This window comes from Equus asinus, chromosome 7, assembly GCF_041296235.1.
Source record: "Equus asinus isolate D_3611 breed Donkey chromosome 7, EquAss-T2T_v2, whole genome shotgun sequence".
Taxonomy (NCBI): Eukaryota; Metazoa; Chordata; class Mammalia; order Perissodactyla; family Equidae; genus Equus; species Equus asinus.
In genome coordinates, this window is record NC_091796.1 from 78,595,850 (window position 1) to 78,607,321 (window position 11,472).

General features: G+C 46.9%; 1 protein-coding gene across 2 annotated transcripts in view; it reads left to right on the forward strand.

Moving 5' to 3' along the window:
* SUSD6 (sushi domain containing 6) overlaps nucleotides 1-5,401 on the forward strand; it is a 93,729-nt gene extending 88,328 nt beyond the window's left edge. For both annotated transcript variants that reach the window (XM_014867193.3, XM_070513885.1), the window contains exon 6: nucleotides 1,307-5,401. In XM_014867193.3, the coding sequence (XP_014722679.1) occupies nucleotides 1,307-1,332 (26 nt within the window). In that variant the 3' untranslated portion in view covers nucleotides 1,333-5,401. The remainder of the gene's footprint in view (nucleotides 1-1,306) is intronic.
* The last annotated feature ends 6,071 nt before the right edge of the window (nucleotides 5,402-11,472 follow it).

An 11,472-nucleotide genomic window follows, 5' to 3' on the forward strand; every position in this document is an offset into this window, starting at 1 on the left:
CAGTGCTATGCTGCCTCCCAGATGACTCCAGGTTCTTTGTGGCAAACCAGCCATACAATGAAATTGCCACGTCCTGACCCCTCTGGTTTTGCCAGAGCCTAGAGTGTTGAACCTTGGGATTGACTATGTCACTTTAAAAAAATGTCTTTATATGAAATCCCAATGCGGTTCAGGATGCAGACTAAACCTAGACGTTTCCCTTTTGACACTGAGGACTTCTGCATTTACCAAGCCCCCGTAAAAGAGCCTTTGAGAAAATTTGATGCCTCCTGGGGGTCCTGGGCACAGCTACTGTCTAAGTTTAGAATATCTGAAATCAAAGAAGTTGGAAATTCTTGAATGCAGGTCATGGTTAGGAGTTTCCTGATTCTCGACAACATGGCTTCTTTTTTCTTGGTAAGATATAGAACTAGGAAGCAGCCATTAAATAGTTGACCTAGGTTTAAAGGTAGAAGCCAGTGACTCATGGGCACCCAGCTGTACATATTGTGTGTCTACACATAGTGACCCATGTCCAAGTACAAATCCTCAGCCCTTACACTTCCTGAGGAGCCAAGATGGTGCCTACTCTTCTCTCCTCCTTGCTCCCTTGCTTTGTTCCATGTATGAAACAGCATTTTTGAGAACCCATCTTGTACCTGGTGCTGGATTAGCTTTCAGGGTTGATAGAAAGAAATATGAAACATGCTCTCAGCCTGAATGGATTGTCAGTCAGTTGGGAAGATGGGGCCTATACTCAAGAAATAATGGAACCAAGAATTGTAGGGTCCATGTCAGAATGAATGGTTTAGAAAACACATGACATAGGTTATCAGGTTTGTTGCAAGCCATGCCTGAGCCGTCTGGGGCTTGCAGTCCTGTAGGAAGTCAGGACCTCGAGGCATCAGTCTAACCCCATTGACATAGGAAAGACTGAAACCCAGAGAGGGGAAGTGAGTTGTTCGGTATCACACAGATGTCTTTAAGGAGGAGGTGGGACTTAAGCAGGGCTCAGGAGCCTCATAGGATGAGATCAAAGACAGAAAAAGAAGTAACTAGACCAGCAGGGTTGAGGTCAAGAGGAGGGTTCAAGCTGCTGGGACCAGAAGGGGTTTGAATACCTGACTGAAGATTCAGATTTTATCACACAGGCAGAGGGAGAAATGAGCAAGGAAGGCCTAAAAGAGGCGAGACTACCCAGAAGTGTATGAGTAGGGCATTTTGTTTCTTGAAACAGGGGCTGCATGGGTATGCCTGCAGTGGGATCAGGTGTACTGCAGAGCCACATGGGGTAACCACTTTTCTTTCCTTCCTTCTCTTCCTGCAGATATCCCACTGTTGAAAGAAGCATGAGGTCTGCCACTAGCCTCTCTCCTCTGCGATGGTCCTCTCTGTCCTTCCTCCCTCTCCCTGTGGGTTTGAGCACCCTGTACTCCAGCCACCCTACCCGGATACCTGAGCTGCCACCTGTGTATCTGTGTATTTCTGTATCTCTGAGGGCCTGCAGGCCCACCTCGCTGGAAACTCAAGGAAGATTCTCGCCATCTGCCTGCTGGACAGCTGGAGGAGCTGGCTTTTTGCCTAGCGCTGCCTCCCCATCTATGTCGGGGACATATGTGAATGTGCTGGATTGAACCCTTCCTTTCCTTGAGCCCTCTGGGTCCCCTCCAGCTAGCTCTTTGGCGGCTGGAGTTTACTTGTGCCTTCCCCCCACCTCGTCCACTTTCCCTGTCACACAGGCTTGTTGCTGTCCTACAAGCTGTAGTGGCTGCACTGCTGCCCCTGCCCCCTAGGGCTGGGCTTGGGTCTGGCCTATTTCCTTTGAGGGCTGGCATTGCTGTCCTTACTTAGCAGGAGCAGATCCAAGAGTGCCTCTAAGTGGGGCGAGAATGTGGGTCCCTGCGCCTGCCCTTGGTTGACACCAGTGCCACATTTCCTTGGCTGAGAATGGAGGACGTGGAAAACCATGCCAAAGCCATCCCAGCACCCGTCCCTAGCTCGGAGGTGCCGGCTCCTGGCCCCTCTCGGTTGAGTTTCCAGGAAGCATCCAGAAGATCCCAAGGGAAGGAAGGAAGGTGATCATTAATGATTGTCTTCCTGATCTGCAAGTTCTCACTTTCTACTTCCAGCATCCGCTTTCCTGGCCTCGGTTTTTCTATTTCCCCGGAGTGTAAGGGGAAGTTGCATGCTGCCTTTTGGGTTTGATCCTAGGCAGCTCTGGCTTCCTTGCTGCCCACAGAGGCCTGAGGTGAATCATCCCTGGGACAGGAGAGTTGCTGAGATGCCACAGAATGCCCATCTGGTCACTGGCAATTGGGGCAAGTTGCCCCATTTTGGGTTCTTGGTGATGGAAGGGAGCCTCAGAGTCATAGGCCGAGTCCCCAGGCAGCTGCAGGCAGCTCCAGCCCTGGTCCTGAGGGTCCTCCTCACCACAGTCACGTGCCTTAGTAACTGTGCCAGGAAGCGTCCTGCTGCTTGCTGCGCTGCTGCTTTTCCTACTCCCGCCCCCACCCCCTGCACCCCTGCACAGCTGGCAGCCACTCCCTGGGCTTCCCTGCACCCTGGGGGAGGGACGGAGAGACCGTCCGCATACACCCCTGCCTTGTTGGCCTGCGGTGGGTGAATGGTTGTGAAGCAGCCTGGCTTCAGGGCCCTAGTGTTGAAGGAGTGGGCTCGGCGCTCCAGATGATTCTGCTGGGGCCTCTCCCTCAGCCATGTGTTGGATGCTGATGAGGCTGGGGTCGTAGAGCTCCCCCGGGCTGCTGCCATCTTCAAAAGCCGTGGCATTAAGGAATGCTTGTTTTTGTTTTGTTTTGAAGCACTAGGGCTGGGAAGCTTCAAAGCTGACCCTGTGCTGCACCTCTGCGCCTCCCCCGAGCCTCTCTGTGTGGGGTGGTAAAAATAATAAAGAGCCCAGTCTGTTTTCAGTCCCTGACCCCACAGGGTAGCTCCAGCTGTGGGTGGCCTCGAAGACGAGGGGAGTGGCTATCTCTCAGCCTCCTGCCTCCGCTCTCACACACGCACTTTACTACCCGCTCATTCCCAGGCCTCTTGCCACCACTTGTAGTCTTCCTTCCTCTCAGGTAGGGGCAGTGCTTGCTGTGCCTGTTGGCCACTCCCGCGTCTCTCCCCTTCACCCTGGAGCCCTCGCATGCTGTGCCCAAAACCCAGGCCAGCGTGGTTCGATTGGGAACAGGTTGGCAAAGGTGCTAGAATGAGAACGCAGAGGAAGATGAAATGGACCAGGAGCCTGTCCTTGGCCTCAGGAGAAACTATTTCCAGAGATGTGCCTGCCAGCAGTTGGCTGGCACTAGGCCTGTCTGGAGGCGGGGGTCCCCACAACCCTCAGCTGCCTCGCTCATGGGAACCCTAGTCTTCCTCTGAAGAAGAAAGCAGGGCAAGTAGAGAGGGTCCAAAGTCTGCCTGCCGCTCGCATTTCCCAATCTTCCAAAACCTGAACTTTTGAATATTTTAAAAATGGAAGATCTTATCCTTTCTTATGTCATTACTCTGGGTTTTTTCCCCCTGAGATTGCACTTTTTATTTTGGGTTTATTCAGCCACATAGGTGACTGGCTTGGCCCTTGAAAAAATGAAAAGCCTTCTTTCACCTCACCTACCCTTAGCACCATCCTGGAGATTATGAGCCCATACTTCCCTACCTGGTAGGAAGGAAAGAAGCCAGGATAAATGGGAACCTCCCCTCCCCTCCCCCACCTCCCTTGTCACTGGCTTTGATGAGGCCTACCTCCCCGAGGCCCCTGGGCCTGTGGGTGCAGGAGCCAGGCCTTGCATTGCTGCTGACATCTATGATGGCTTCTTCCAGCAGTTGGTTCTCTTCCCTGAAGCAGTTTCTGAGCCGTCAGCCACGTGCTGCTGTTTCTAGGGCTTTTGGGCTTTGTCCCTTGCAAGAGATTAGGGACACCACAGCTGCCTTGAGGTGGGGCCTGGCTGAGAGACAATGGCCCTGTCGGGTGGCAGGCTGTCAGGAAGGAGACTGCTAGAGGAGCCTGGAGCAGGGGGAAAACTGCACATGGTCTGGCTTGCCTGGGCTCCCCTCCAGGGGAGCCCAGCAGAGGGCTTGTCCGGGAGAATGGTCAGCACCAAAGGACTTTAAGAAGGTGTTTTTTTGCACATGTGAGCTGACTGGATGCAGGTGTTATATCCTGGTGACTTGCGGTCACATTCCAGCAACTTTCAAGGGCCAGTATATGGTAAAAATAACTTAAAATTGCCGTCCCTTTCAATGCCTTAGTTTACTAGATAGGCTCTATCTTTTGCCATTTCTGAATTTTGTATGCTGTTCCCATTTCACTGGGTGTGAACTGTGAAATGGGCTGAGTCCTGGCCATTTTGTGAGTTCTTTTGGTTTTATAAGGCATTTCGATGTATATTCTACTAACACTCCGTTTGCAAACAATTTAAACTAAAGTGGTCTTCCTCGTGCATCTTGCCCTCTTCCCCGTGTCCCCACCGCGCCCCCCCCCCCCCCCAGCTTCAAAGTTCTATGGAGAAGCTGGATGGCAAGACAGACAAAGGTAGACTTTTCCTGCTTCATGAGTAGTGGCACAGGGATCCATGGCCCTCAGCCTTTCCCCTTCCAGTCCCGGCTGAGCTCTCAGCCACCTGCTTCCCACATAACTGTGTCACTTCCATTGCCAGGGAGCACCCTTACATAGAGAGTGGAATATGCTGCAAACATTTCTACATCCTTGCCTTTTCTTTTTCCTCCTTAAAGAGAATAAAAGGCCCAGAAGGGACTTGTTACATAGGCTTTACAGCTTAATTCCAGATGTGCTTGCTGAGGACCGTGAGGCTGGGAGCTTGTCTCGTGGGGCCTGCTGGAGCTCCTGGGTCTCAGCACAGGGACAGTCATTACTGTTGTGCACTGGGGGGCTCTGAATTTTGCTTGGCAGATGTGTGGACTGAGTGGTAGAGTAGCTGGTCCCCTGGAAAGGCAGCAGGCTCCGCTTTGCTGGGAAGCAACTCTTCATCTCCAGTTGAAAACTTAGTAGAATTTTTAATGAAAACCCCAGGGTGGAGCCCTCTGCCAGGCAGAGCTAGCTGGGAGCACTGCAGGGGCTCAGCACTTGGATTGCCAAGCAGGGAGGAGAGATGGACACCGGTTGCGTGGCAGCCCACACACCCTGCCCTGGCTGCTGCTTATCGCACCACTATGGAATCCTCTGCAGAATGGTACTCATATGTAATGGTTTAAAATGACACGTGTGTCATTGACTCTGTGCAGGATGTCACTCAATCAGTTTGGATTTGCTTTATTTTATATATATATTTTTTGGTATCCTGTACATTGCAGTGGGTGTGAAGATAGTATTTTAATATTTGTACAAAGTTTAATTTAATTTTAATTGTTCTATGTATATAACTGCATTTCTAAATAATAAAAAAAATTTTCCTATGAAGGCAGTAGTGAGAGGTGTGATCCTTCCAGAAGGTGTTTGCAGAAACCCTAGACCGAAAAGAGTGTATCATGTGGGTGGGAGCTCCTGAAGGGATGAAGCATTGGTTTTGCGGGGAGGGGCGTCTGGCAAGAGGAGATGGGACGGGGAGGTGGTCTATGATACAAGAGAGACCACAAACGTAGTGGGAGTGTATTACTTCTCTCTTTTAAGTTCAGCCACTGATCAAGCTGGGATTCAGCAGTGAGCAAAACCATGTATTTTGGGCCTGCGTGGAATTTCTGACACACTGGGAAGGCAGACAGTTCAAATAGTATGTAGTGGTGACCAGAAAGGTACGATGGAGGACAGTCAGAAAGCACCTTTTGCTTGAAATGGCTTGTAAGCTGAGATGTGAAGCCAGTACAGCGAGGCTAAGAGGCAGGACACTACATCTGTGTGGGTTCAAAGGCAGCAGAGAGCACATGCAGTTTGAGAAACTAAAAGGAGTCTGGCGCTGCGTGGTAGGTCTGAGGGGGGATGGCTCAGGATGAGCCGAGATGGTTGGGCAGAGGCTAGATTGTGAAGGGCTGTACTTCATCCTAAGGGCAGCAGGAAGTGCCTTAACAGTTGTACGTAACAGAATGACTTAGTAAACTGCATTTTGCAGCTGGGGCGGGGGGGAGTGCTCTCCATCTCTTCAAGAGAATGAATTTAGCGGGTAGAACATACTGTACCTGGAGACCATGTGGGAAGTTGTTGGTCTTGGGGAGAAGAAGGCAGTTTGAGCAGCTAGGTGAACAGCAACAGTGTTCGCTGAGATGGGAAATGATGGAGATGTAAAGATGAAAGCCAGAGTACGTGGAGGTGAAGAGGTCATTGCCAGCCAGGAGAGGCCAACAGTAGGTGAACAGTTACAACAGGTGGAAGGGTGTGAGTAGAGGGATAAAAAAACAGACCACCGTTAAACTTGCCGTGAAGGTAACAATCAGGATGTGTTTCTCTAACACACAGTGACAGATGGGAAAACATTTTAGGGGCAACAGTGCCAACCACCCAGTCTCAACCTCAGCACCAGTCCTCAGTAGGGTCGGCACAAATATCACTGCCTTTAGTTGCAAGGAGGTGAAGGGAAGAGCACTTAGCAACTTTTTAAAGTAATGCTAATAGCTGATACTCATACAGCACTATGTCCCAGGCAGCGGCCTAAGCACTGTGTGTGTATAAACTCAGAGAATCCACACAGCAACTCCACGAGGCAGGTGCTATTATTTCGCAGAGCCCCAGGCCACGTATAATGAATCTGAGGCACAGAGGTGAACTCACTTGCCCAAGGCAGAGCAAGGATTGAGTGCAAACCCAGATGTTCCGCTGGAGTGATGCCCTCCCCTGCCCATTCCTACCCCCATCCGAGGCTGCCTTCCTCTGCCTGTCAGTCTCTGTTCTAACCAGTGAGCTCAGAGAGAGGAAAAACTAATTGCAGGGCGGAGAAATGGCACACTGTTCACTAGGATGATAAACTACCCTCATCTCAAGGAATGGGAAGTGCCCAGCATGGTATGGGGAGGGGCATTCAAGCTAGGCAGAACATGGTAAGAAATAAGTTCACAAAGCAGAAGGAATTGTTCCTCCAGAAGAAGAAAATATAAAAAGAAGAGACTGCTTATTTCAGTGATGGCTAAGTCTTCATTGTTGCTGGAAAACTGGCAGAAACATGTCCCATCAGGTAAAGAATGCTGGGGAGGGGAGACGTGTCAACATGAGGTCACCCAAGGGGTTGTTGCCTTTCTCTTGATGAGAGATGAGGCAGGACAAAGGTGACAGAACCCACAAAACCTGCAGAGCTGCCCACGAAGAAGGGCTTACTTTGAAGCGGCTGCCTCAGGCTGGGAGAGGTGGATGGAGGCGAGAAAAGGGATTTCCTGCCCTGTTGCCGAACACCCACCTCCCAACTTGGAAAGCTGAGGCTCCCAGACTACAAAAGTAGTAACAATCCCTCAGTGGGTCTTTCTCAGACTACTTAAAAAATATCTCTAAATATGCCAAAGTAATACATACTCATTTCAGAAAATTAAAATCACTCAATACTACCTCCTACTGCTAATATTCTTCTTTCTTCTATGCCTAAATATATTTTCCTCTAAAAGATCACTTTTTTTTTTCTGAGGAAGACTGGCCCTGAGCTAACATCCATGACCTTCCTCTACTTTCCATGTGGGACGCCTGACAAAGCATGGCTTGATAAGCGGTGTGTAGGTCCATGTCTTGGGTCCAAATTGGTGAACACCAGGCTGCCAAAGCAGAGAACGCAAACTTAACTGCTATGCCAGCAGGCCGGCCCCTAAAGATCACTTTTTTAGTAGTATTTTGGGTTTTTTAAGCCTTACAATCTATTACAATCTCATAAAACATTCATCTACATAATTTTTAACAGTTGCATATGTTTCCATCATATTGGTAATTTGGACTTTTAGGTTGCCATAAAAATTTTAAATTCTTATGACCAATGGTTTGCTAGCATTTAAAATGATTTCCTTGGGATAAATGACTGGAAATGAAATTGCTAGATCAAAAGAAATGCACATTTTGGTGACTTTTGATATATCTCAAATTGTCCCCCAAGAAAGTTATTCCAAATTTTCTTCTCATTGCTGGTGTTCATTTTCCCACAACCTCACCAGCATTGGGAATTATCATTTAAAAAAAAATATGCCAGTTGAAAGAAAGTGGTATTATTTTTGACTCACGCTTGTTTCATTATTCCTGAAGTTAAAATTTTAAAATGTAGTTTGTTTACTCTTCATAACAAAGACATACTGAAAATTGTCCACATTTGATGTCCAAGGCATCCACGTTTGAGATGAAAAGTCAAAAACTCTGAGTCTCCATCTAAATTAACATATATATATATATATATATATATATATATATATAATGCATAATATATATAAATAGATAAACAGGGAATTTCATCTGAAATTCCTGGGGCAAAGAATGAATCTGAACCCAGGCAAGACGTAACACATTCTCAAGACAGGCCTGGGTTGCCCCTCTAAGCTCCCTGGAGGTAGAGGAGTGTCAGAGGGCTTGGGGACCATCCCATCCCACGCAGAGAGGTGAACAGCTGGTTGGCATTTCAGATTTCCCATCATGCCCCAGTGCCCCCAGAAAAGGAAATTTCACAACTTAGGAATGTCCTGAGCAGCCCGTCTGGGGCAGCATGAACTGTTCCTGACCCTACGGAAGCAAATGACTCTCAACTAGTCAGGGCACTGCAGAGCGTGGCAAGCGTGGACTTCCCCACAGTGGAGCTTCACCTGGGAGGCAAGCAGCCCAGCCTCCAGCAAAGGCAGCCTGTTTGCAGGTTAAGCCTGTGGGCTGGGGCTGAACATCTGGGGTGATTTGGGATGTGTGAAGGAAGGACCATGACAACACAAACAGACCAAGCGTGAGGTCTGCTGTGGCTTCTGGGGTGGTCTCCTGAAGCCCTTGAGCATCTGGGCTCCAAAGACTTAGAGACTTTTGGTGCCATAGCCTGTCTACTGATGGCCGTTCCCACTCCTGCTCCAATCTTTTGTTCATTCATTCAGCAAACTTCTCTTTCTAGGATTTATTTTACACAAAACGTGGTACTAGGTTCCAGGGACACAACAGTGAATAAGACTCAGTCTTTGCCCTCAAAGAGTTTGCAGACTTATGGGAGAGAGATTGAACAGCTCTCTAAAACTTAAGGCAGAACTTGAAGAAAAAACAATCAATGGAGCACCAGCAAAGTGCCTGGGGAGTGAAGAGGGAAGAGGAGTTAATTTCTTTGGGGGGTGAGCAAAGATTCCCCAGGGAAGGTGCCATCTGCTTTGCATCATGAAGGTTGAATTGTGTTTTAATACTATAGGTGGAGAAGTAAGTGAACAAGGAGCTGTGTAGTGGAAAGTGCGAAGAAGAGGACTTTCGGGCTATAGAGACCTATAGGCGCAAAAGTGCCAGCATATAAAACTAAGAACCATCTGAAACGATCAGTTTTGCAGGTTAGTAAAAAAAGGTCAGATATGGGCAATTTCAACCCCATGCATAATTGTTTTAAGATCTGCTAAGACTAAATTAGAAATGCCTTTCTTCTCTGGGTTGACTAAACTTTAATTATTTTAATCACGAGAAAGAAACCCGTAGACAAGTGTCCAGAGACCTCCAGAGTCTATTTTCTACAAAAACAGAGGACTGAGCACAGTTGACTTCCTGGTCACAACCTGCCAGCTCCTGGCCCCTGCCTGCAAGGGGCATCTTCAGAAATCACGTGAAGGGTTCAAGTCTCCAGTCCAGGGTCAATTCACTTGCTCTTTGGCACAGACAACAGGAAGGAGGCCCACTGCTTGCCACCGAGTTTCTGCCAGCAGCAGCCAGGCAGCCATATCCAATGTTAAGAGGAGTTTTAACCCTTCTCCCTGTTTTCCTTAGGGCAGAAATTAAGGGACAGCGATTACATCCAACTACAACGTAACTCTTTCCCTGTCAAGTTTCTCTGTTTTTCATTAGAAACATTCAAAACTAATCAAGCTATCTTATAATAAGAATAACACATGTTAAAACATCAGAAATAATATTTTCACCTATCTGATTGGCAAAAGAAAGAGCTTAAAAACATCCAGTGGGAGTGTAAATTTGTACATTCTCTGTGCAGGGCAATTTGGCAACGACCATCAAATTACAATGCAGTTCCTCTTACCTTCTCCTCCTGAACAATTCAGTTCTAAAGCCAGTGAGCCAGTAAGTAGGGGCAGAGTTACAAAATCCGACAGGGAAACCACACAGAATGAACCCTGCACTGTCAGACTGGAATTGTAGGTATTGGTGCGAATTCATGGTTTTCAATCTACATAGATAGATGTAGAAATAAATATAAATGTAATGTGTGTAAGCGTGTACACAAACATACAGATTCCCTAGCTCTTCCCAGAGGGCTGAAGCAGGAAGATTATAAGAGGAGCCCGGAACATTTTATTGTATCAGAAAGCAAGAAAAGGCTCAAAAATGATGGATTTGTGCCCAAAGGACCCCACTGGAAGGGGCTTCTACTAACCAAATCAGGAACAATTTGAGCCTCAAAATAAATAGTGATGATAAATGGATTATAATCCCTTCAGTGAAATACGAGACCATGAGACCATATAGATAAACAGAAGCCTGGTAGACATTACTTTAATCAAGTGGGACAAATGAAAATCATGCATCTCCTGACAGGATGCAATGAGAGAACCTAGCACCACCTCCACAATACTCCCATCGGAGCGCAATGTAAATCTAAACATGAAAAAAATGAGATAAATCCAAACTGAGTGATATTTTACAAAATAATGACCTGTAATCTTAAGAATGTCAAAGTCATGAAAGTCAAGGAAAGACAGGAATTTTTCCATGCTGAAGGAGACTAAAGAGACACGCATAAAGAGAAATGTAACGCATGATTCTGATCCTTTTGCTCTAGACTTTATAGGAACAACTGGCAATTTTAATGGAGGATTAGATGGTAGTAATCTATCAAAGCTAGTTTCTTGATTTGTTACTTGTATTGTGGTTATGTAGGAGAATGTCCTTGTTTGTAGGAAAAACATGTTAAACTATTTGGAAGGGATTGGGTGACATAATCCCAAATGGTTCAGGAAACTTTCTGTAAATTTGTAATTGCTTCTAAATAAAACTATTTACTTAAATTTAAAAATGTTACAATGAATCCTTTGACTTGGAAATTCTACTTTCAGGAAGTTTTCCTACAGATATCCTTGCTCATCTATGAAATATCCTATGTGTACAAACTACTCATTGCAGTTGTCTAATAAAGCCAAAATTCAAAAATAAGCCAAATAATCATCAACATGGGCTGGTTAAATACGTACGATACATCTAAACATAAAATGGATACAGAAAAAAAAGAAAGAAAGAAATACTCTGGACCAAGCTGCAGAATATATTGTTGTATGGAAAAAGCCAGGCGCAGAACAGGGGCATGGAATGCTAATATTTGCATACCAAAAACAGATAAAAAGAAATGTGTCAAAGCGCATGCTTTTCTATGCACAGAGGATCACTCCAGATACCGCTCA